This window comes from Equus quagga, chromosome 7, assembly GCF_021613505.1.
Source record: "Equus quagga isolate Etosha38 chromosome 7, UCLA_HA_Equagga_1.0, whole genome shotgun sequence".
Lineage (NCBI taxonomy): Eukaryota > Metazoa > Chordata > Mammalia > Perissodactyla > Equidae > Equus > Equus quagga.
Window position 1 is genome coordinate 10,470,408 of NC_060273.1, and position 26,833 is coordinate 10,497,240.

Consider the following 26,833-nt stretch of genomic DNA (forward strand, 5'->3'; position numbering starts at 1 on the left):
GAATCTGTACTATGAGCCAATTTAGTCAGGAGGCAATTAATAAAATAAACTGTTTGACATAATAGGCGCCTTTGGAATGATATGAAACATCCTTTAATGTGTATTTGAAAAAAAAAATTAAGGAAGGTATATTATCCAAGAGAAATTTCTAAAGTTGCTCCCTTACACATCAATACAAAATTTCTTCACGAGAATATTTACGGATTACGACAGCAGTATTTCACCCAAATAAAGGAAGGAGTAGTAAAATTTTTATACAACTCGAATAATATATATTGAAAAGAACCGACCACGGTTTTCCAATACCTATTTAGGAACTGGAGGGAACAATAAAGAGCGCCAAACATGCAGGTGAGTTTCTCAATTCTGGTGGTTACAAAATAGGTGTCCTCAGCAGTTTTGGCAATTAAACGTGCTCTGTTTTCCAACCTCTCGTTATTTTTTTCCTTTCACGTTCTGATCACTTGACCAATTACCTGATAAGTCAACTAACTGGGGATCATGCTCCTTTCTAGAATTTCATTTAGTTGCAGAAAATAGGCCCATCAAGGAGGTGAAATGTCCCAATTCCAGGAAATGAGTGTTTAGAGAAAAAACAATGAAAGGAAAGATGTAAATATTCCGACCAGCCAAGCACAAGCTAGAAAGACACTCGTTTTGTCTATACCGTATCAGTTTGCCAGGGCACTCTGCAAGCATCTGCAGCATCTGTCCACCATCTCCAGAAAACCCCCAAGCAAGGGCAGAGGGTGGAAGTGGGCTCCAGAGCTGTTCTGCCCAGAGGGCTGGTCCAGCGTCTCTGAGCGAAGTGCCACAGGTTCTTTGCCAGTGGCATCTACAATCGCGGTCTGCTATGGAGGAAGGCATCCTCAGATGGGAAGAGAAAACGGGAGCACTCAGATCATGAAAGACTTTTGCTCCCTGGTTCCTCATCCTTCTTTTAAGTCCCGGAGTCTTAAACGATCTAATGAAAGCTACAGAAATGCTCCCGACTCCACTCCCCAAAGCATCCAGGTGAACACACTGGATTCCGCCCAGTCTGATGGCGCTCACTGGCAAACCCTATCCATGGACCTCCCACCCGGTTGAGAAACCTACCTCTAGAAGTCCCCCTTTGGGACATTCTATTATTTAGTGCCCAGAAGGGAATCCTCATAAAAATTTGCTTCCAAATCTGAGATTTTTGAAAAAAGCTGTCTCTCTCTTAGATATGGGTGTGATTTTGTTTCTGTGATAACACTCTTTTCTCTCTGGCTAAACTTCCAACTTATCAACCACGATTGCCCTTAAGATCTGCCTATTTGCTTCTGCCCCTCCCTCTGGTCTTGACTTCCCACGTAAACTTATATTTCCTTTGGTCCTGATCGTTTGCTTCTTACTTATATTTTTCCATTGTGTGTTTCTGTTCAAGTCTTCTCAAATGCTTCAGGGAACAAACAGACAAATAAGAAAAGGCTCTCCAAGGCCGAGTGGTTAAGTTCGCATGCTCTGCTTCAGTGGCCCAGGGTTTTGCCGGTTTGGATCCTGGGCGTGGACATGGCACCGCTCATCAGGCCATGCTGAGGCAGCGTCCCACATGGCACGACCAGAGGCACGCACAACCAGAACATACAAGTATGTACTGGGGGGCTTTGGGGAGAAGAAGAAGAAGGAAAAAAAAGGAGACCGGCAACAGATGTTAGCTCAGGTGCCAATCTTTAAAAAAAAAAAAAAAAAGAAAAGCCTCTCTCAATTTTTAGCTTTTGATCCAAACAGTGGGAACCAAAGTGAAGGAATATGGAAGTTTTTTTCCCTTAATCAAAAGGCAACTATTTTCTAGCTCCTGTTAGTCAGTTCCAGTCATTTCCTTTCACTGAATAATCAAACGTAAGCATAAATGTTTTCCGAGCTACAATTAAGAAGCCTTTTGGCCTTTAATTAAAGGTAGACTTTCTGCCACGAGTTTATACTTTGATCAATGATAATATCCACATATTGACTATGAAGAGACAGCGCCAATTAATCAAACAAGAGTATGTCCATATGTGCCCGTGGATAAGGGCTCTTAATCTGGGTCCACAGGGATCTGCGAACCTGGGAGGGAGAAAACTACATTTCCAGTAACCTCCCTCTGACATTCAGCATTTCCTTCCATTATGAAGTTAGGCAGAAAACGGAGGTATTAACGCTCCTGTGACTCTGTCACCAAAAGAAATCACCAGGATTTTTCATATCCCATTACAGTTGTTGCAGATCCCCCACAGTATCGTTTAAGCTGACCATCACTTCGAAATTACGGCAGTTACTAGTCCTGCTATTTATTAAAATGTGTTATCAGCAAACAGCTCAGCAAAGAAGCATATATTTTACTCTATCAAATAATTTTTTAAATATTTTGATAACTGCATTTCAGTATAATTGGTTTCCTTGGAAATCCCATGCATTTTATTTTACACATTTAAAAACCTTATTCTCAGATAGAGTCGAGAGGCTTCACCAATCTGCCAAAGGGGCACGAAACAGGTTAAGACGCCCTAACTTGGAACAAAGAGTTGACACAGCCAGTAGCCAGCACAGCCCGTCTGCCACGACACCAGGTGGCAAACGCTGGTGGAGCGGGAAGACATCACCGCTCCCAACCACGCTGCTGCTGATGACACACCTAATCAGAAACAGCTTTTCAAGTAATGCTCCAAGTTCCCTAATTAGTAATATTAGGTAAATTAGCTCAAACCACTTTCAATCAGCCTCAGCAGAAGGGAGGCATTGTCGCTGATTGCCTGGATGTTTTCAGGGCTTATAATGGATGTGAAGGAGCCAAGGAGCCCCGGGGCTGGCTGATTGCTCTGGGTCACCACTGCTCAGCATCCGGTAGCACGTGGCATGCTGGAAGATCTGAGGTGGACAGCCCCGGCCCATTCCAGGGCCCGGCGATATTTCAACCAAGGTGTGCCCCTGTCTTGCACACATATAATCACCCTTTTCTGTTTCTGTGTGTTAGGCTGGATGGTAAATTGTCTTTAAATCTTCACATTTCTTGGAGCTTGGAACAGGCACTTAGAAATAAAAACTCATGGCTAATTATACAGCTGAGGAAATGAACGTGGGTTAACTCAGCTTCTTTTAAAAACAACAATAACCACAACAATAAATCCTACAGTAATATGGACAAAAGGGTTTCTGTCCAACGGAAACTTTCTGAGGACCCACGGTGTGGTAGGCCGTCCTGGCACTTATCACCTGTATGACAGGGACTGAGAGGCTGGTTGCACCAAAGAGACTACCGGTAAGGAAGCAAGGTGCGGGTCAGTCCTGAGAGACGTCCGCCAGGGAACTCCGTGGCCAACCGGTGGGGGTTCACTGAAGGCAAAGGCTCGAGGTGATCCCAAACCCAGCCGATCCGTCTTGACTTCAAGCCTAAAGAAAAACCGATCTGGGTCACCTGGAGAACGCCCAACAGCAGCATCGTTTAGATCATCTCCAACATGAGGAGACTGTCACTCCTGGCTAGGACCACCAGAGAGGACAAACCAGTTACGAGATTCCAATCCATGGACCGCAGTGCAGCTATAAAAATCTGACATAAACCCCTATGACTCGACACGAAAGGATTTTCCAGGCAGATGGAGAGGGAAAAAGTCAGTCACAGAACAATGTGCACAGAACGATGACATTTATCTAAGACCAGGCTGCTGACATACACACTTTTAACTACGGTGACCCCAAGGGAAGGACCCGGGTGGAGGTTACACAGTTTATTCTAGATAGAGATTTTAAACCTTTACAAAGAGAATGTATTCACATATTACTTGTATAATAAAAATCTAATAAAATAACAATTAAATATCTGTATCTACCCAAGTTTGAATCCTACAAAAGATTATAATGACAAAAAAAAAGAACTTCATGTTTTCATGCGTTCGTATTCCTTATTTCTAGGTCAAGCACAGATTTTTGTCTGTTTTATTCACTGATGTAGCACAAACATCTAGAATAGTGCCTGGCAGAAGAAACACTCATTGGAGATTTGTTAAATAAATGAACTGATTATTCATTTAATCCAGAAATTTGTACCAGGTGCCTACCACATGCTAGCTACTTGCTAAAGATCATGGAAAACATACAGTGATTTATTTGACCTGCATTCACTGAATTCCTTTCACATGCCCAAAAGTGTTGAGTTGTAGATGAAAATATACAGAGAGACACACCCACTGCGCTTTAGGAACTTAAAATTAAGCTTGGGGGAAGGGGAACCTATAGAGGTTGGAAGGATACGATAAGGCCTTTTCCTGGCCAGAGCCTTAATCCTGGCTTTGATTTTCAAAATTATGCTTCTGAGGCTTTGCTTATCATAGTCTGTCTTATATCAGAATTATGTTCAAGCGTTTGTGCCCGCCCAGCTGGGGGAAAATGAATACCAACCTTCTTGGATTGTGTGAACGACGAAGGACAAATGGCTTATTCTTTGCCTGAAGCCCAGCACACCAAAGCATTCCATCTCCGCTCGATGGCTTTATTTCTCAATTCCACCCATTCATCACAGAATTGGAAATCTCCAAGTGGGGAAGGAGTCATGACGGTCATTCAGCCATAGCCACCCTTCTCTGGACCTTGGCGCAGTCCTTCACGTCTAATTTAAGGTGAGCGGCTACCAAACTAGATGAAACAGAACTTTTCAGGTCTCACTTGGGTCTTTGCAGAGAACCGGGATCCCATTTATCAGCAATTCTTCTTTACAGGCCCATCGCGTCCTGCATTCCTAACCTCCACTCTTGATTCCTTTACTCTGCAGCCCTTTTGCAGCCATATCTGCAGAGGCCCAGTCCTTCTCTACCTTGAAGCTAAGACCTTTCCACCTAAACGGATTACTCTGCGCTTATCTATGGCAAACATCACCTTTGTGCACACACCCTCTCCTTCAATTTGTCAGAATCATTTCTGAATTCAATTCCATTTTCATATTCAGTCACTTAGGTTCCAACAGAAATGGTCCCAAAAATTCAAATATGAGATACCTGGGATCATTTTAACTTTGAAACTAAAATGGTGTGACCGTGCAATGGGTGGGTAGATGCTACCTTGGGGAATGACATTAAATCAGAGAGAGGAAAAAGCCTTCTGCTTCTAGTGATGAAAGGTTTCTTCAGGTGTAAATCCAAAAGTATCGATATTACAGATTCATAGGTTCATATCCCAAATCCTTCGGTCCAGCTCTGGTTTGAAATTTGGAGTTTTTCAAACTTTAAAACAGCAATGCTGGGCATAGAGCACAGACCAAATAACACCTTAGGTTGGGTCTCAGGCAGCACCCCATAACAGAACACAGTAATATTTCCCTAGCAAAACACATATCCTCGCTAAACAGTCTAAACAAAGACTATAAACATGACATAGCCTCATGTCAGCTCAGGTCAGTTTTGCTGCCAACTCAGTTAGTTCCAAACTTAAGAAAAAACTCTGAGTTTCCAGAGCTTTCGGAGCTTTGCAATGGCAGAGAAGGGATTACGCACATGCACGTGACCCCAGTCAAAGAACCAGTTCCAGCTCTCCCCACCGCTCCACACAAAATCCTTCAGAGCAAACATGTGTGGCTGTTCTTCTGAATATTCCAGTCAAGTTCCATTTTGGACCCTGCATAGCAGAGGTCACCCTGCTTTAGTTATTCAAACCGTTGTTTAGGGAGCAAAACAAAAACCTACAAACTTCAGGCATTCCCGTTTGAACGCTAAGCATCCTAAGTCTAAAGCAATGACAACTCTCTTGCTCAACACCATTATCTTTAACAGCTGAAGGGAATTTTCACAAATTACTTGCCAACACACAAAAACTACATAATACGTGGAAAAGCAAAAAACGCAGGGCCCTGTGCCTTTTAGCCTATTAAGTGTTCCCCAAACTTGATTGTCCCCAGGACTCACCTGGGATCTTGTTAAAATGCTGACTCTGTTTCATCGGGTCAGGGTGGGGCACAGATCCCACATTTCAAACAAGCTCCTGGCTGCTCCTCTGGGAGCCACCCTTTGAGTAGTGAGGCTGCAGGGGGGCGTGCATGAGGTTTGGAAAGGGAGAGGCTTGAGTTAGATCCTGAGTCCACCGCTTACAGGCTGAGAGACCCTGGGAAAAGAACTTAACTGCTCTGAGCCAGCTTCCACCATCAGTTAAAATGGAAATAATCGTGACAACTCCTTTTCGAGACTGTAATGAGCAAGTGAGCAAGCAGCACAGTTCCTGGCAGACAACAGACCCTGAATTCCATCCTATGCCACCTGTGGTAAGCTGAATAATGGCCCCCCCAAAGATGTCCACATCTCAATCCCCAGAACCTGTGAATGTGTCACCTTACAGGGCAAAAGGGGAATCTGCAGATGTGATAAACTTAAGGATATTGAGATGGAGAGATGATCCTGGGTTATCTGAACAGGCCAATGTAATCAAAATGCTGTTTATGAGAGGGTCAGAGTAATAGAGATAATATGACAGGATGAACTCAAAGCTCAGAGAGGAGAGAAGATGTTATGTTGCTGGCTTTGAAGATGGAGGAAGGGGCCACCACCCAAAAAATGTGGGCAGCCCCCAGAAGCTGGAACCTCTACAAGCAACGCAGCCCTGCAGACCCATTTGAAACTTCCGACCTCCAGAACCATAAGAGACCACTAAGTTTGCAGTACTTTGTTATAGCAGCGATAGGCAACTCGTACCCTATTGGGCTAATGTGAACGCAGGCTTGCCTCACTTTACACAATAGAGGATTTCCTGAGGCTGAATTATCAACTGAAACTAAATCATGTATCAGTTGCCCAAGTGGAGGTCACACACAAAGAACTCTTCAAGGAGACTGCATATCAAGGGGAGAATGAGTACGGCATTGCGTGTTTCAGTTGGTTAGGATGCTTGTTAATAATAAACCATTCTAAAGGCCGAAAGGAATCTCTTACACTCTAATTGTATCATCACGTTCTAATCTGTCAGCTTCTCACATAATTGCTGAAATCTAACAGGGCTCCTGGGGACAAGATCAGTGGGCTGATGCCTCAGCATCAGGAGGACTGAAGAAAGCAACCCTAGGCTCAGCGAAGGACTGGAAATCAATGGTCTCCGAAATAAGTCGGATAGAGAAAGACAAAGACCACGTGATTTCACTTACGTGTGGAAGATGAACAGATACACAAGGAGAACAGATTGGTGGTTACCAGAGGGCAAGGGGGTTGGGGGACGGTGGAAGGGGCACACGTGTATGGTGACGGATGCAAACTAGACTATTGGTGGTGAACACGCAGTCTACACAGAAACTGACATATAATAATGTACACCTGAAATTTACACAATGTTATGAGCCTATATGACCTCAATAAAATAAAATTAAAAAGAAAATCAATGGTCTCAATGTTTGTACAAATCTTCAACTGCTGTTGATAACGTTGCTTATCCCATAGAGACGCTTTATAAAATAAGAAAATACCAAGGCAACCACAAAGATGCAGAATGAAAACGTGTGTCTCAAAACTAAATGGACTTTGTCCTATAATTCTTGGGCCTTCTCCTGCAGGCCTTGGCACCAACGGCTTCCCTTCCCAGACTCTAAGCTCCATGGAAGGCCCCAGTCTCTCATTTCCAGCTATTACATACACAGCAGCTAGCACTTACTTTGCACACAATAAATATTTGTGGATGAACAAATATTATGATGGATATTTATAATGGAAAAGTATATTATGACTTTCACTAGAAGAAGCATTACTCTTAAAAGCTCTTTTTCTCCAGTTTGAAACTAAAACTACTTGGCCCGAGATATTATTTATGGTAGAATTAAAAGTATGCTTTCTGATTTTATTTGCCTATTAATATATGCATTAGATAATTAACCATGCACTAAGCAGTCAAAGCAAATAATTACTTTTCTAGCATCTGCCTTCGCATATGAGCTAAATAAGGGCTAAATAGACACTAGTTGCATATTAAAAAAAGGTAACTAGCTTTAAAACGTTCTGTTTAATCCCAGACCACAATATTCAAAACAGTTTCAGTCCCTTCGCTGGCTCAGTTACAACCTCATACAACAGTCCCTCTTTAGAACAGGCAGGAATTCTGCTCGGGTTGCAGTGAATATAAAATCTCTATTCGAAAGTTTGCCAGTTCACATTTACGAGGTCTTCTGAACAACTGGTAGGGTTGGCCATAAAAACTGTATCTTTTAATTTACTTATGTTCAGTATACTTTAAGAGGCAATAAAATCACATGGAAAGCTTTTATTTTAAATCTTATTTTGAAATATGACTGAATACATTAACATAACTCAGAACAAGTCGGTAAACTTGTACAAGAACATGTTATATAATTCTGGTGAGTCTCGTAATTATTCTGTTTTCAGAGAAAAGAAACCACTGGACAGAAAAACGTTAAACTCGGAATCTGATTTTCAAGTGTCCGAGACAAGCAGAAGTTTGCTCACGGTGTGGACCAGGGTGAGAGCCTGAGCTGATGCTACAAGTGCATTTTGGGCCAAATGATTGCAAAGACACGGAGAACTGCAAATCAGACCATCTGGAAGCAGCACGAGTCTGTTTGTCAACTAAGACCTTCCCTTGGTTTACTTGAAACCAAGACTCCAAGTCCTGCTGAGATTCCCAGCTCCTTGGGAAACCAGGACACTGCCTGGCCACTTCAGCACTGGACGGTCTCAGCACCCAGGAAGCCTCGGCCGAGAGTCACCAAAGCGCGGCCAAGTTCACAGGCGCTACAATTTTACCTCTCTACAACATGAAACTCAGGACCATCCTTGAGAATGTGTTTCTGCAGCGACCTGCTCAGACACTCACCAGCAGCACAGAGGTAGAGGGCCATCTGCCCCTGTGCTGTGTAACCCCAGACTGCCGAAGTTTTCAATTCTTGCTGCTTCTATGGGCTCTTGGCTCAGAAACCGAGGCTCTAAGAAGGTAAGGGGTCTGTCCAAGTTTACCCAGTGCATCAGTGGCAGATGTGGGGCTGGCAGCCCGGACACCTGAGCCCTCGATCAGGTCTTTGTCCACTGCCTTATTTCCCCGCTTCACCATCCTGCCACCTTTGTGCAGGCCCAATAGCAGGACAGGCTGCTTCTCCAGGGACGACATCACTGGGTTCTACTCAGCGGGAGGTCAACGACGCGGACATGTCCACAATCATGACTTTGTGTAAAACACAAGTAAACAAAATGAGGGACATCGGAGGTTCTCCCTGCCGGTTACACTGCCTGGACTTCAGTGAGAGCAATTCCGGGCAGCCCTTTTTCCAGTGTCACATCTTCATTCGGGGATTGTTCTGGATAGCTGGGCTGCCAGGCAAGCGAGCCTGGATGGGGAGGAGACAATGCACCTGGGGCTATTGCAGAGCGCCTCGGCACCTAGAGGCGTTAGAAATCACAGCAGGACTCGACAGTCTTGGTTTACAAGGAAACGTTCACCAAAAACAAATACCCATGGCCGTCGCAGCACTTTCTGCAGTGGTCTTCTGGTCATCTATGTTCCACTTCGCAGAGACTGAGACACAGATAAGAGTGGCCATGGGCGCCCGCTCTGCCTCCCCAACGGGCAGGGGCAGTTTCCACTTGCTTATGCTTGCTCGCTGGACTTTATCCTTCCTGAGAAAGAAGGATATCAGAGTAGGAAAAAAAAAAGAGTGGGGAGGAAGTAAGTTCTAGAAGGCATCTGTTTTTGCATTCCCAGTATCCCACTTTTCTTTAGGGGAACCATTCTGTTGTTCTGATCACCGGCTTGCAGTGGAGCTGATCCTGCAACCTGGCTCCAGGGGACCATGTGAGCTGGATGGTGGAAGGACGTCAGTCTAGGACTCCGACTGGGCCACCAAGGCATTTTCTTTCTGTTATGGTCTCTGTTAGAAGGACATAAACCTAGAGGGCTCCCAGGAGCCACTACCTAGAGAGCGCCTGCATGAGAATGAATTCAACCCAGAGGAAAGCACAGCGGAGTGATGGAGAGACCAAGTCCTGATAATAACCTCTGTGCCCCTGGATCCAGCCATTCCTGAAGCCCAGATATGCCCCTGGACTTTACAGTCCCATAGGCAATACATACCTTTAAAAAAAATTAATCTAGTTTAAGTTAGATTTCTGTCACTTGAAACTGAAAACGTACTAACAAATACCCAAGAAATAAAAGCATAAGAAGGGGGGAAGCAAGAAGAGAAGATTACATTTATGAATATAGTATCTGCAAGCGGTTCAAGTTTGTCCCTGGAAATGAAGAAAGGTGACACGTGGGAATCTGTTCCATTTTTCATACTAAGCTCAGATCATCAGAACTGTAGCTCTGCTTAATTACCGTGATTAATCTCGCCAAATTCTAAATATAAAATGAGTGTGCATTTTCTGATGTTCGATGATACTGCAACAGTCAGGAAGGAATGAGCCATTACTGAATAAAGACATCTTTCAACAGAAATCCATTTTTTTCTGCCCAAATGCAGTCATGACTGGGTGGAGGAGAAAAGGTCACAGCGACACCCCAAGTCTTACCTGGCATGGCATGGACGAGGTCCCCACACAGAACAAAGAATTTGGGTTTGGGGTTCAGCCTGTTGACGGCCCGGACAGCTTGCTCAGTTAGACGCGTCTCCTGTCCCCACTCGTCACCGCCACTGTCACACTCCCCAGTGGACCAGGCCTTCATCAGTCCAAACTGGGGGTCTGCCCCTTGGATGAAGTAGAACGGGCCTTTCCACTCCCTTTCTTTTTCTTTTAAAAAAAAAAAAGAGAGAGAGAGAAAAGAAGTATTACAAAATCTGTCAGGGATAGCATCCAGGTTACCGTGCGAGCGGATACAATATTTTTCTTAAATTAAGTAGGTCATTTTAATAAGCTGCTGTTCAAACATACCATTTTCCTGTCATAGTCTAGAGGATTTTGATTTATACTAATTATGCCTGGGACCTGGTGATTCCCCAAGGCCAGGAAAAACCATGTGGGCTGCAGCAGCCACGCAGCCAAGCTGTTTGTTTAAAAGCCTGACGGCCAAAATGGAGCGCACAGGCACAACCGCATGCTGTATGGAGGATATTAATGGCCAATAATAGTTTTTTAATTAGAATTAAAAATACCCAAAATTGAAAGCTGCCAGAAGTATTATATGTAAATCACTAAGTGAAATGCTTCCAAATCTTTGATGCCAGGCTTAATGGCACAATTTGCACTGTTTCGGGGATGTGACAGAATTTTAATTATAAAACTTGGAGCTTGGAAGCTCCGGCTATCTGGTGGGAAAAGCAGTGCCAAAAATGAAATCTTGAAACGAGTTAGTCAATGTGAAAAAAAAAATGGATGCTAACATTTCAAAGGCAGCACCATGTGGGCATAAGTGAGGTGTGAGGCTGGGGGCAGGGGGAAGAGGGGAACGGAGGGGGTTCTTCAGGTTCTTAGAAAGGGCGCTAGGTCGCATGCACCAAAATTATCAGGCTTGCCCTTTTTGTTGGTTCTGCGGGCCCGAAGCTTCGGGGACCACAGGTCTCTACCCTCATCACCAAAAGAACTGTAACCAGTGCCTGCTCCTGCAGAGCCGGAATGGCCACGTGGGCACAGAAGTCCTGTGCATTTCAAACTTTTTTTTTTTTTGGCCACAGAATCCTTTCTTCAAACAAAACCTTATGTGGCAGATCAGTGTTGAAAACACGGAGCCTACTCTGCCCAATCGGGATCTGGGGACAAAGCAGTCTGAAGACCCCCAATCTACAGCCCCCACCTGTATCCTCTGAGGAAACTGAGGCCCAGAGAGGTGACATGACTTACCTAATGGCCCACCAGCCATCAGTGGCAGGGACAAAACTACCCCACCATCTTGAGACTATTTTCCTCTTTTTAAGAAATTAATGCATTTGCATGTTACCTAAATAAGTGGCACTTCCTTTGGAAGTCATGAAAATACTATAATTTCCAAAAAGCTCCTTGGAATCATATTGTGTCTACGTGTTTGCTTCATTCGTTTATTCGGTAGGTATTTACTGAGAGCCCACTGTTTGCCAGGCCCAGGCGAGCTGCTGACAACACGTGAGTGGACCAAGACAGGTGAGGTCCCTGCTCTCCCGGGGCTGAGCTCTCATGGGTAGACGCAAACAAGGAAATAAGCGGCGAACAGAGCCAGAGGGTGCTACGGGCCACGAGCCCGTTCTGGAACAATGGCTGATTTTAACTGGGCGCACAGGGACTCTCTCTGAGATGACGTCATTTAAGCTAAGATCTAAGTGGCAAGAAGGAGCCAGTCGTAACCTTCTTCAATTCCATGCCCACCCTCCCACCCACCACACCTAGCTGACTATCAGCTTAGAGTGGACCTCTGGCTGTCGGCCTCCCTTCCTTCTTAATTCCTTTTTCAGAATTGAAAAAGACACACATGCAAACAAACAACCTATATATACTTTATAAAACAAACGGTATATACATGTTAATCCACACGTTCTTGACTGACAGCTCAGAACATTAGCCACTCAAGTCATATCACAACCAACGTGAACTCAATCACAACGACTGCACGAAACCCTGCTGTGTGCATCTCATTGCTAAGAACAGCCATTCAGGACCACAACGGATTACGTGTGGCAGAGAAAGTTCAAGAGGCCCCAAAGATCCTGCATCGTGATACTCACCTTCTTGTGCAATCCCCTCCCCTAGAGTGTGGGCTGGATCTACTGACTTACTTCTAACAAGCAGAATACAGTGACGGGATGTCCCTTCAGAGATGAGGCGGGACCAAGATACGGAAACAACCTAAAAGTCCATCGATGGATGGATGAATGGATGTAGAAAACGTGGTAGATACCTGCAGTGGAATATTATTCTGCCTTAAAAAAGAAGGAAATCCCACCACTGGCACAATATCAAGGGACCTGGAGGGCATCAAGCTAAATGGAATAAGCCAGTCACAGAAAGACAAATATTGTATGATGTCACTTATATGTGGAATCTAAAATAGCCAAACTCACAGAAGCAGAGTAGAATGGTGGCTGCCAGGGGCTGGAGGTGCTGGTCAAGGGTACAAGTTTCAGTTATGCAAGATAAAGAAGTTCTGGAGATCTACCATACAGCCTAACACCTATAGTTAGAATGCTGTTTTATACGCTTAAAGTTTGCTACGAGGGTAGATCTTAAGTTAAGTGTTCTTACCATACACATGAAAAATAACAACAATAATAATAATAAAGGGGGCAGGAAGAAACTTTGGGGGGCAATGGATATGCTTATGGCCTTGACGGTAGTGATGTTTCACAGGTATATACTTATCCCCAAACTCAATGAGTTGTACACATTATTAAATAAGTACAATTTTTACATGTCAATCACACCTCAATGAAGTGGTTAAAAAAAAGAGAGAGATTAGGCTAGAAAAAGACCATGACTTTCATCTTGCTCGCTCTCACACTCTGTCTCGGAGCCCTGGCTCTGGAGGAGAAAGGCTGCCGTGTTGTGACTAGCCCTATGCAGAGGCCAACGTGGAAAGGAACTGAGGCAACAGCCTGTGGAGAAGCGGGGCCCTCCATGCAACAACCCAAAAGGAGCCGAATCCTGCTGGCCACCTCGTGAGTGACCTCGAAGAGGACCCTTCCTGGTTGAGCTTCCAAATGAGCCCACGGCCCTGGGTGACCCCTGACTGAACACTGTGAGACCCTGCGGCAGAAGGCCCCAGCCATGCTGCACGCAGAGCCCTGGCAGAAGCTGTGAGATGAGGCTTGTTGTCTTCTTGTCTCAAGATGCCCAGTTTCAGGGTAATTTGTTCCACAGTAACAGACACCTATGGATCAGGCACTAAAGATCAGGGTCAGGAAGGAGGCAGCAAGATTTCCTTAAGAGCTGAAGGCTGGTGTCTCAAAAAAAACTGAGGTTCTGATTTGCGTTGTCAAGTTGTTAGCATCATTTATTTATCTGAATAATAACCTTTTTACCCTGATGCATGCTTGTAGCTATGTCTCTGTTTCTGAGGCAGTTTGCAGAACCGTTTAAACTGGATAAATTAATCAGAAGCCGATCAGGGAGGTGATCGTCACCCCAAGGTTGCAGCATAAATCAATCTTCCACAACAAACAGAATTATTAAACAGTTTTCTACGGCAAACGATTTAACAAATACAGTTTCCTATGACAAATAGTCATCGTCTTGAAAAGTCAATAGTCCTTGGAGGTATTAAAATAAATCTTTCATTATTACGCGTGTACTTAGTAAAAACTTAGAATCTCCATTTTATAATGACAAGGTACAAAATAAATAGATTTGACCTAAAATGAATGACAGCTCACACATCAATATTCAATCTACTTTATCTATGTAATAAAGGCAATTTGTTGACTCAGGGCTCTGCATTCTCAAAAGCACCTGGATCCTCTTAAGGTTCCCACTACAGAAGCTTGTGGTCTTTGGTCTCGTCTTAATTTTAATCAAGGCTGAATTAAAGCTATTTGAGGCTTATAATGCTTGGTTCTGGAGAGAGGAATCTTTCGTAAACATATATCTCCCCCATCCCTCAACAGGGCAGGTTTTTACATGAGGAAAGTGACTTCCTAACGATACTTGCATTAAATTATTTCATCCAAGTCCAAAGTGACGCCCAGGACAGGGCACAGGTGTTCGTTACCTGACATCTACGAGACCCGGGAAAGCTTATGACGCCATCCCTTCCAGGGCGGAGCAAGTGTCTGCGCCCTGGGCATGGGCCAGCTTCTCTCTCTAGACTCCCCGAAAGCACTGTTCTGGCAGTTTGGCTACACTGAGGCTCATCCCCAAAGCACCCAGATACATACTCTGAGCATTAAAAAGGGCACTTAAGAATCCAGTGGTTTTGTTTTTATTTTCCCAAAGAACTGCTTAGTTAAAGGGTCAATGCCTGATAAACCCAAACTGAGGAACAGAATTGCCTAGAAACGGAGGCTGAGGGAGGGTAGAAGGCGAGGATGACGAGAGAGGAGCCAAGACGCAGGCTGCGAGAGGGCAGGGCTGGGCATACACCTCAGTCCTCAACGTGTGGCCGGAGGACCAGCAGCAGCGTCACCTGAGAGCTTGCTGGAAAGGCAGAATCTCGAGCCCACTGCAGACACAGTGAGTCAGAATCTACATTGTAACGAAGCCTCAGGTGAACTGTATGCAAATCCAAATTTAAGAAGGGCTGGCCTGCAACTGATCAGAGAACTGCTTAAGCAAGTTTGCCAAGAAGCAGATGCAAAATGACTTTTCTTTCCCTAAATTGAAATAACGTCTTGGAGGATTTGTGGTTGTCACTAGAGGTGGTGTTTTTTGCCCATTTTCCTATTCACTTTTAGGTCCCTGTCTGTGTCCAGCTCAAGTATTTGAGTCTGAAGAGCCCCTGATCTTACCCACTATCTAACCATCACCCTTTAAATTGCCTTTCAAAACCAAGTCAAGGTTTTTGGTAACAATTCCAAGATTCAAGGTAAGAACTTAATGAAGGAATTCATCACCAATTCGTGAGTTCTAACACTTTAGATTTTACCTGACTTTGCAGCTTACAAGGAAAGCACCCATTAGCAAGCATGTGTGCTTTCAAACACACAACAGAGAGGTCTGTTATTTTTCTTCCAAAATGGATGAAAGAATGCAGTTAGGGATTCTAATTGGTAACTCTGATAAGACAAAGGTCAAATTGAGATAAATTAAGCACATGTAGAATGAATGAATTAAAGAATAAGGTGAATTGATTAAATTAAGATCTCATTTCTGATCCAGATGGTACCAAAACAAGACTTTAATCTTTTAAACATTTGACATAAACCTCGGCATGATGCCTAAAGCGCACTTAGTGTTAACACATCGTAAAGCATACATTTAACTAAAACACCTAAATCGGCTATGAATAAGAATGTCCACCATGAAATGAATTTTTCAATGTTCATGTTTTTAACAAATTCAGAGACATGGTGTATTAGCTACCTACTGCTATGTAACAAATTACCACAAATGTAGTGACCCAAAACAATCCACAATTATCTCACAGTTTCTGTAGGTCAAGGGATCTGGGCACAGCTCAGCCGGGTCCTCTGCTCAGGGTCTCTCATAAGCTGCAAAGTGTCAGCCAAGACCGGGGTCTCATCTGAAGACTCACAATGGGCAGGAACTGCTTCCAAGCTCACTTACAGCACTGTTGACAAGATTCCTTGGGGGCTGTGGGACTGAGGGTACCAGCTCCTTCCCGGCTGTGGACCAGAGGCCACCCTCATTTCCTTGCCATGCAGGCCTCTCCAACATGGCAGCTCACAGCATGGAAACTTGCTTCATCAGAGCCAGCAAGACAGAGGGGCAGCTAACAAACAGAAGTTACTTATGTAACATAATGATGGCAGTGACATCCCATCTCTTTGCTGTGGTCTATTCATGACAATCAAATCGCTAGGCCAGCCCACACTCAAGAGCAGGGGATCAGGCAGGCCAGGAATTGCAGGAGGCCAGGATCATCGCGCCCATCTGCAAGTCTGTCTGCCAGATGATAACATTAAACAGGGCTAGCCTCACTAATCTCAGTTAACCAGAGGTTACATCTGACCCTCCTATACTAGGCTGAGAGAGCCCATTTATTGCAGCTCATCCTACAGAGGCCAAGAGTTGATCTAAAGAAGCCCACCTTTTCCCACTGAAGAAGTGGAAATAGTCAGGGCCGGAGGGATGCTCAGAGTTACTTTAACCAGCCCTTTCATTTAACCATGGGGGAATACTGAGGCCTGGCTAGGGACCTTAGTCACAGCTCAAGTTCAACGTCACACAGTGAAGGAGCAGCAGCTTCTACTGTTTGGAATCTCAGTGCTGCCAGGCCGGCCTGGGGAGGAGAGAGCCGCAGCCCAGATGGAATGTGCCCTGGGCTGTCCACAGGTTGTCCACCTCCATAAAGATGTTTTTGTCTCCAAAAAGTCTCCTTTGAATGGAATATCTTGGTAAACAAGAAGACCGTACAGAAAGATAATGCTGGCAAGGCCGAGCGCTCACAGCCCCTGCCAACGGTACAGGCTGGGGCCCAGAACATCCAACGTCTGTGGGAGGCTAACTGGTGACCTTTTCCAGAGATTACAAACTTGAGGTCTCTGGATGCGGTCTGGCTAGCAGCTGCGTTCTGTTTGGCCCACGCAGTGTTTATAAAATTTCGAATTTGTTGCCAACATTTTTAATTCATGAGTTTCACATATATACCTGGATTTCTGGATTCTCTTGGAAAATCGGCCACACCAGGCCCAAATGGAGTGCGCCAATGACTGGCTGGGGCTGAGTAGTGGGTGACCCTCTACAGTGGTGTGTGCTCTCCAATTTACTACTATTCACACCTGGCCCCACTCACCACCTGGCCCCTGTAGCCATCTGCGATGACAAGTCCTTATCTATGATAACTCTCCCACTTTGCTCAGAGGTGTGGAAGGAGAGACGCGGCAAGGTGAATCGTCAATAACTTGATCGAGATCTAACAAAGGGTGAGGGGCAGAACGAGGCCCATTATGCCCAGCATCCCGATTTCAAGGCAGGTGATCACACAGGTGCGATCACTGGGAAGACCTATCCAGCTAGGAGTGCCAAAGTCTGTCCAGATGACAAGCCAGAGAAATCAAGCTCTGAGTTACCACAATGAGTTACCATAACTTATTACCACAGCCTAAATCAAGTTTTAAATTAATTTAAAACTCTGTGGTACAGGAAATATTGGTCCTAGAAAGAAATCTGATTCACTCGTGTAGACAGTAACAAGATCTGGCCACCTCCAAATTTTAGCTAACTAATGGAGATTATCAAAGAAAGCATCTTTCAAAATTGAGGGATAAAAAGACAGGATTTTGCATGTATTACAGGAAAGGCCTGTGAATCTTCTTTAAGCATTATTGGGTGCAAAGCAACAGTATACACAGAAGAATCTTAAAAACCTGTAAAAATCCATACAATGCCTTACCGTTAATCCTTCCTACGAGACTGTTTACATGCCAATATCCTGCCCCAAAGACAGATGTCAAACTGCAACTGCTCTCACAGTTTGCACTTTCAATATCACAAACTAAATGTTTTCTCGGATTTGTCTCTGCTGATATATTCCCTCTCACTCATCTTTATTACACCTCTTGGGCATACCTGTCAATTGTTAATGAAAGCTGACTTTTTAATATATAACAAGAATTAGAAATTTCATTGATCCTTTCGCTATGACCAGTTAATCAACGACTAATGCACCCCCAAAAGCAGATGAACCATCATTTTCATCACCCAACTAGGAAAAGGCCTATGGGAGTCAGTCCTGTCACTAATTAATGCCTAATACTGTAATAATTTGTGCTGTCATGATGTGCTAAACCTGCTACTTCATAGGCAGCCTAGAATGAGTGAAGGTGGAACACAATGATAGCTTTCTTAATTTAATACTTATAAAGCAAAGTCTCACTTTCTAAATCTACTTTGCCTTTCGGAGGAGAGTTAAAACAGTAAGATACTGGTTAAGCAGTCTGATTAACGAGGCTCCCATCACTACACCACCACATCACCGCACTGTGAGGATATTTAAGAATTCCATGTTTTGGACCCTGTTAACTTATTTGACTCAAAATAACACGAGTTGGGACTACATGGGCCACATTTCTCCATTTGACTAGAAAGCCATAGAATCAACTAAAAAGCGAGTAGAAAATAGTATGTTTTTTTTCTGGATATGTCCAAGCTCCCAGCTGGTCTTGTTAGCACCTTACAACACTCCCACAAACAAATTCACCGTCTTTCCTTCAAGACTGGCTCCTTCTCCTGATGGCCCTGATTTTGCCACCTCGGTCCCAGGGAGAGTGGCTTCCACGTCTGCAGCACCTCCTGCAGTAGTCCCTCCTTCCCTTTCGCAGTGCCACCATGTTGGGTCAGGTGTTTGCCATTGCCACCCGGGCCCACCAGGGCAGCACCACGCAGTGCTCCCTGCTCTGATCCACCTCAGGCTGTCACCGCCACTGTGACTCTTCCTACAACCCTTACCCTGATCATCAAACCCCCTTGCTAAAGGGCCACTACCCTCTAATCTCCATGAGGAAGAGCCCACGTTTCCTTTCTTTGCCCAGTACATTGTCAGCATGTATCATTTGGTCCCTGGCATTTAGTAAACACTTGGTGAAGGGACAAATGAAGATGTCAATGGATCCTTGCTCATTCTGGCACTTGGGGCTAAAATGTACCGCAGAACTTTTCCAGGTATGTTGATTACTGTTCCCTCTAGACCAGTGGCTCCAAACCAGGGGCGATTTTGATCCACAGGGGACATTTGGAAAATGTCTGGAGATACTTTTGCATGTCACACTGGGAGGGGGAGGGTACTTCTGGCATCCAATGGATAGAGGTCAGAGATGGTGCTAAACATCCCACATTATGCAGGGCAGCCCTGCAACAAAGCATGATCCAGCCCATTATATCAATGCCGAAGTTGGGAAACCCTGTACAAAGAATACCGCAGGATCCCTCCAATGGACCCTTATCTGCTTCTCAAACACACCCCAAGCTTTCCCACCCCTTCCTCCAGGGGATGCTCTTCATTCTACCACCTCTTCCTGCTGAGATTCCTTCTATCCTTCCCAGCCCATCTCAAACGCTACGTCCACCACCAAGACTGCCTCCCTCCCCTGCAAGCAGAAGCGGCTCTGCCTCCGTCCCTCATTTGGCATGTTTGTTCTGAGCACCCACTACATGACAGGTGCCAGGCTGGTCTCTGGTCATTCAACTGTGAGCAAGGCCACAGGTCCCATTCCTTAAGACCTTACAGAACAGTGGGGAGATGGACAATGGACAGGTCAATGCTAAGTCAATTACAGAATGTATTCCTTACTATCATAGAAGTAATCAGGGTGAGCACAGACAGGGTGGCTGGTGCATGGAAGAGCTCTGGGTGGACGGAGCAGGGAGGCAACACGGGAGCTGAGATCTGAAGGATGAGAGCCAAGGATGGGGAGAGCTGTGGGGACACACCCAGGCAGAGGGCACGGCAAGTATCACACCCTGAGACCAGGGACAAATGTGAATACAAGGCAGCGAGGCATCATCCTGGGACAGGTGGGCTTGGGGAGGGGCTTGAAGCCCCTGTACCACTTTGGGCCTCCATCTCCTGAAGCCCTAACCTGGTCCCAGCGTAGCCCAGACTCCGAGGCTTGAGTGCCCAGCTTCAAATTCCACAGTTTATCAAACATGTGACATGATGTGTGCTCCTTAACTTCTCTGGCCTCAGTTTCTTTATCTGTTAAGAATAACACACCTGGGCCCAGCCCAGTGGCATAATGGTTAGGTTCACATGCTCCACTTCAGTGGCCCGGCGTTCACTGGTCTAGATCCTGGGCACGGACCTACCACCACTCGTCAAGCCATGCTTGGCAGGAGCTCACATAGAGAAACTAGAAGGACGACAACTAGGATATACAACTATGTACTGGGGGTTTGAAGAGGAAAAAAAGAGAAAGATTGGCAGCAGATGTTAGCTCAGGGCCAATCTTCCTGCCCAAAAAAGAATAATGCACTATCTCAAAAGGGTGGTTGTGACAAATTACTGAGTTAATACACGTAAGGCATTTGGACATGGTACACAGTAAGCGTTCAAGTGTGAGCTTCGCTTCCCACGACTGTTACTCACGGTAACTCCTACCTTGTCTTAGCAGAGGCAGAGCAATCGAAATCTCACTCATTTCTTGGTTCCCCACAGCACAAAGTGGAGCTCAGAAAATATTTGGTCACACACACATACGTATATATCTTCCTGCTTTGGTCTGAACATCTTTTCCTTCACTTACTGTGGATCCTGCTTTGGTTATAAGATGGCAAAGATGGGCAGCGTTACAGCTGCCTGGAGGCTTCTGGCTAAAGAGCAAATGCCAGTGAAATGCAATTTTTGCAGTTTCTCACCGTGGCAATCTGCACAGAATCACAGCCTAAACGTCTGCAGCAATACCCCCATCTCTGGGGACTAGGCTTATTTTAGTGGTTAAAAAAAACCAGTAGCAAAACAATCTTCACCACTTTGGGACTCTTTCTGGTTTAACAACCCAAATGTCCCAACTGTCAAACTGCCAGAACTCAACACAGCAGTCAACGGCGTCCTTCACCAGAGGCTGCCGAGGGGTGGGGGCCGGGGGGGGGGGGGGGGGGGCCGGCGACAGCTGAGCGGGGCGGGGTTTCTTTCTGGGGTGGTGAAAATGTTCTAAAATCAACTGTGGTGAAGGTTGCACAACTCTGGGAACAGACTAAAAGCCACTGGACTGTACACTTTAAAAGGGTGAACTGAACGGAATGGGAAGCTGTTAAAAAACAGTGTCCTTCAGGACCCCTTCCTCCCCCAAAAGAAGTAACCGTGACAGCAATATCCTCAGTCTCTCCAAACTGCGTTTCCTAAATACCAAGGTGAATTTACCCATCCTCTCCTTTCTAGGCCTAGACGCATCCAGAAGGCATTTCGGAGAAACACAAAGCTTCTGAGCTAGGGTTTGGCTGCCACACTCGCCACTCGGGGGTGAAGGGCCTGCCAAAGTCTTTATCTGAACCCTTCAGAGAAGCAAGAAGGCGGACGGGCCAGGGCAACTCGGCCAGGCAGCTCTCAGCATCACTGGCTTTGGCCGGAGCTAAAGGGCGAAAAGCACATTTCCCGAAGCTCTCTCGCTTTTCAGAAGCAGGCCTCCCTTTGAGGCTTGCCTGTTTGGGGTGGAGGCTTGCTCCAACGTTTTCCCCCATGTTCCCCCGCCCAGAGAGCGGGCGGCTGCTGGCCCAGGCAGCACATCGGGGAGGACCGGAAGGCGGCGCCCTCTCTGGGCACAGGCAGCCCTGCAGGCCCAGGGCTGGGCAAACAGAGGCCCTGCATGCGGGGAGAAGGCAACCCTTGAGGGGGCAGAGGCAGCTCCCTGAGGGGCTCCCACCTGCAAGGATCCCTCCAGTGGAGCCTGTGAGTGATGCGCAAACTGCAGAGCCACCCGGCCTGGTTTGCAAGGGATCCTCCTGATGAAGTCGATAGCTTGCTTTCTGTTCTGTTTTGTCTAGAGAATACAGAGTGTGTGTTAAGCCATGGGTTAGGTGGATATACACATGTGATCCAGGGGTAGTGTATTCATTCATATTCATTCATTTATTCACGTAACAAATGGCCACTGAATGTCCTCTACTGCCAGAGACCATCCTAGATTCAGGCTTCCTGCCCTCCAGGAACTTACTGTCTAGAGGCAGGAAGACAGATCAAAGCCACTGGAAGAAATACACACCTATAAGCTGTAATAAGTGTCATAAAGGATAAGAATGGGTGAAGGGGAATGACAGGGGACCTAATTACAGTGGGAGAATCGCATGGGCTTCCTTGAACTGCGACCCGAAGAATGAGCAAGCACAGAGAGAAAAAGAGAGGGGAGAGAAAAGCTATGTCAAGGGGTGCTGGCCTCGATGTTTGTTTCAAAGGTGACTCTGAATGCCGTACAGGGAGTGAACCGGAGGGGCAAGAGTGGATGCAGAAGGCTGCTGGAACTGTCCAGGTGGAGATGGAGTGGCTGGGGTCACAGTGGCAGGAATCGGGAAGGAGAGAGGTGGACAAAACCAAGGTGCGCTCTGGGGTTGAATGGACAGGACTGTGGACAGCCTGGACGCAGAGCCGAGGGAGAAGCAGAGGTCAGGAACGACTCCTAGGCTTCTGGTTGAACAGGCGAGTGGGGGCAGACGGGGGAAAGATGAAGAGCTCTGCCCTATTCCAGTGCCTTCACGGTGGCGAGGCCAAAGGGCCGGGAACAGGAGCCGTCTTCTCTTCTTGGCCCTTCCACTTACTGGTCTAGGACCTGAAATCACCAAAGTGCCACAGTGCCCCCATGTAGACGAAGTCAAAGCACACACATCATTGCAGCTGCACCTCAAGACAGATCTAGCCAACACCCTGCCTTCATCTATAAATGAGGACCTGCGACATCAGCACGACTTAGGGGTTTTTCCCTTTTTCTTTTAAACGAAAGTACATGGGGAGTTTGGACATTCTTTCACTCAACAAATATTTCCTGAGTGTCTGACTACACATCTGACTTGGTTCTAAGAGCGGCTGGTGCAGTCCTGGGCCTCCTGGACTCTCCAGTTCCCCGCCCCATGTTACTGCCCCTTCCTTGTTGGAGGGTTTGGCAAAGTTAAAAATCGCATGCTGCACAAATATCAAAGCTGTCAGTCAGTCAGCTCCGTGAAGACGACACTCTCTCATCAGACCTCCACTAGATGGGCATGAAGGGTTTACCACACCCTCCACAAAGGCGCCGACTACTGCCCCGCAAGCTGATGGCCCCCATGCTCTGTGCACCTCAGCCCCTGCCTCTCCAGGAGCCTGCTCACCGTGTGTCCATCGGGAGTTGTCCCCAAATCTGTTTATGCTAGCACTTACTTTTAAATCATTAATTTAGTGAAATGTGTAAGCCAGAGAAGGATAAATGTAAAAAGGGGCATTTCTAGTAAAACTCAGATGGATGCCTTGGGAAGACAACAAAGGCAAGCCGGTAAAAATCGAATACTATTGAATTAGGTGTTGGGGAAACAAGTACAAAAGAACCGAAGAAAAGGAAAGTATCAACCTAGAAGAATTCTTCAGAGTGCCTTCCAAGTGATTTTTTAACTGACTACTGCGCTGGAAAAACCCCAAACTGGAAAAGATTCATTACGGATGTTGTTTATGCAAGAAAGGGCCCACGGCAGGCCCACCTGTAAACCCATACTCCAAGACACGTCCTTGGCCTGACCTCAAAGGCTGGTAAGTGAATGTACATTTAAGTTTGCATTAAAAAGAAATGTTAAAAGTAAGAATGTACAATTTTTTTATGATTCTCCTCTTTTTTTCTATTCACTGACCAACTACCAGGCTTTTACTACAAGAAAAAAAGACAATGGAAATTTTCTAATAATTAGACCCTTACCCAACATCATTCATAAAAATTCACTGAATTTGGACCTAGACCTAAATGAAAGAGCTCAAACTAAGTAAACTTAAACTCTTAGAAGGAAACACAAGAGTAAATCTTCGTGATTTGGGGTTAGGCAAAGACTTTTTAGATATGACATCAAAAGTACAAACGATAAAAGAAACACTTGATAATTTGGATTTCAGAACTAAAAACTCTGGTTCTGCAAATGATATCATCAAGGAAGGGAAAGGACAATCCTCAGAATGAGAGAAAATATTTGCAAATCATATATTTGACAAGGGACTTATACCCAGAATATATAAAGAATTCCTACAACTCAATAATAAAAACACAAATAATCCAAATAAAAACAGAGCCAAGGACCTGAAAAGATATTCTTCAAAGACATACACATAGCCAATAAGCACATGAAAAGATGTTCAACATCGTCAGCCATTAGGGACATGCAAATCTAAACCACATGAGATACCAATTCACACCCATTTGGTTGGTTACAATCAAAAAGACAGACAATAACAAGTGTTGTCCAGGATGTGGGGAAATTTGAACCCATATACACTGCTGCTGGGGCTGTAAAATGGTGCGGCTGCTTTGGAAAACAGTTTGGCGGTTTCTTAAAACGTTAAACATAGTTCCTTCTGTGACCCAGCAATTCCACCCCTAAGTATCTACCTAAGAGAAACGAGGCCTGTGTCCATACAAGGACCTGTACGTGCAAGTTCATAGCAGCTGGGTTCGTAATAGACAGTGACCACAGAGGGAATGTCTATCAATGTCCAACAACTGTCCAAATATTCATCAATGGATGAATGGATAAACAAATGTGGTCATCCACACGATGGGGTAAATACTGTTCAGTAAAACCCAACCAAGTGCCGATACACGCTACAACATGGGTGACTCTTGAAAAGACTATGCTAAGAGAAAGAAGCTAGTCACAAAAAGACACAGATTACATGATTCCATTTATACAAAACGTCCAGAAAAGGCAAAGCTATGGAGGTAAATTAGTAGTTGCCTGTGCTGAGAGTGGAAAACAGGAAGAGACTGAAAATGGACACAGAGTTTCTTTTTTTGGGAGACTGAGATGTTCTAAAATTGTGATGCTGCACCACTCTGCAAATTTATTAAAAACCATTGAATTGTAAACTTACAATGAGTGAATGTTATGGTATCTCAATGAAGTTATTAAAAAACAGAAAAGCAAAAATATAAAGGCATTCGAAGTAAAATTTCATTTGTCTCGGAAATGCTATAATGGGAACTTTTTACACCCTAATTTTGACTGATGATAAATAATGAGGAAGGGAGAAATCATCAAAATTCCTCTTTTAGCCATAGGAGGCCTTCTCAATTAAGAGAGAACTGGTTTGGACAAAAAGGTAGGCACAATTAAAAGCATTCATTTCATTTTCTTCATTGACCTGTTAGAATTTTCTAAACCACAATATTTTCAACCCCGTTCAGACTTGGATAAACATTACTACTTCCAGAAAAGTTCTTAGGTGAGACCTGGAAGAGATATAGTAAGTTATTTTTTATGAAGACGCCATTCATTCTCTGCCACGTGGGAGGGTTTCCAGAAGGGACCAAGAAATAGCCATCATCGGCAAGTACAGACAGCTGCTCTGAAACAGCTGCAGAGGTTTAAAATGTCTAGGGAAACAATCTTTTTAAGAAAACCATTGAAGAGCCCTGTTCTCCAAGGGGGAAAAATTTCCACTGGTAAAATGAACTGGAAAAATAGATTAGGACCTGAAAACAATTAAATATAGGAAATTTTTTAAACATGTTTTATCTTGATATTTCTCCCTTGGAGAAATTCTTCAAAATGGATGTCGTAAACTTTTCAGAAAGACAATTATTTCTTAGGAGAAAGCAATCTTAATTAGGATATGTGTCAAGGAAATATAATTATCAATTTGCCTAATCACGATGAATATTTGAACATGCTTGAGGAATGTAAGTCTTCTCAAGTGAGACACGGACAATTTACTTTATAAACATCCGTCAACAGAGCCTGGCAGATTACATTAACAGGGAATGGCCGACTGAAGCCAAGCTTTACATACAACACTGGAAGAAGGGGATGAGAACACTGTTACTCATATAATCACGGTGGGGGGGAGGGGGGGCGGCAGGGAACAGTCTTAAAGCTCTTGCCATCAACTGAATGTTTGTGTCTCCCCAAAATTCCTATGTTGAAACCCAACTCCTCATGTGACGGTATTCGGAGGCGAGGCCTTTGAGGGATGATGACGTTACGAGGGCTTAGTGCCCTTATAAAACAGACTCCAGAGAGCCAACTCCCTCTGCTGCCATGTGAAGACACGGCAAGAAGACGGCCGTCTATGACCCAGGAAGGGATCCTCCCAGACACCACATCTGCTGGTGCCTGGATCACGGACCTCCAGCCTCCAGGGCTGTGAGACACAAACTCCTGTGGTCCATAAGCCACCGGGTGGTGATGCTTTGTTACAGCAGCCCGAATGGACGAAGAGAGGCCTCTTTCCTTCTCTTGCCGCCTTCACTTGAGAAACAAACTTCAACCAGCTGGGGGGGCTTCTAGTAGCGAGTGTGCTGGTCAGCAGGTAGTGGTTGTAGGCTCGATCGCTTGAGTTAACCGAACCTCTTTGACAGGCGGTGTGTATTTTGGCAAGAGAAGGGGAAAAGCCAGTTCCTTCCCTGGACTGGCACTGGATCCTCCAGGAGTATGTCTGAAAGTCGCCTGCAATGCTAAGAGGGAACTAGGACCCAGTGTAAAGTCAGTGACAGAGACAGAGGCAGCCTGAGGGTAGACTAGGGGTCCAGCACCTAAAGAAGTGACCCCACAATACTATGGGTTCTTTGCTCAACCCTCCAAGGCTGGGCCTCTAAAAGCCCTGCACTAATGACCCACACGGAGCATGGCCCCCTGGCCGCTCGCCCACAGAGGATGCCAATCACGGGCCGACTTCC

General features: G+C 45.2%; 1 protein-coding gene across 2 annotated transcripts in view; it reads right to left on the minus strand.

The window, feature by feature from the left end:
- Positions 1-26,833, minus strand: part of CPPED1 (calcineurin like phosphoesterase domain containing 1) — a 155,166-nt gene that overhangs the window by 123,779 nt on the left and 4,554 nt on the right. For both annotated transcript variants that reach the window (XM_046667845.1, XM_046667844.1), the window contains exon 2: positions 10,491-10,709. In XM_046667845.1, coding sequence (XP_046523801.1) covers positions 10,491-10,709 — 219 coding nt within the window. The remainder of the gene's footprint in view (positions 1-10,490; positions 10,710-26,833) is intronic.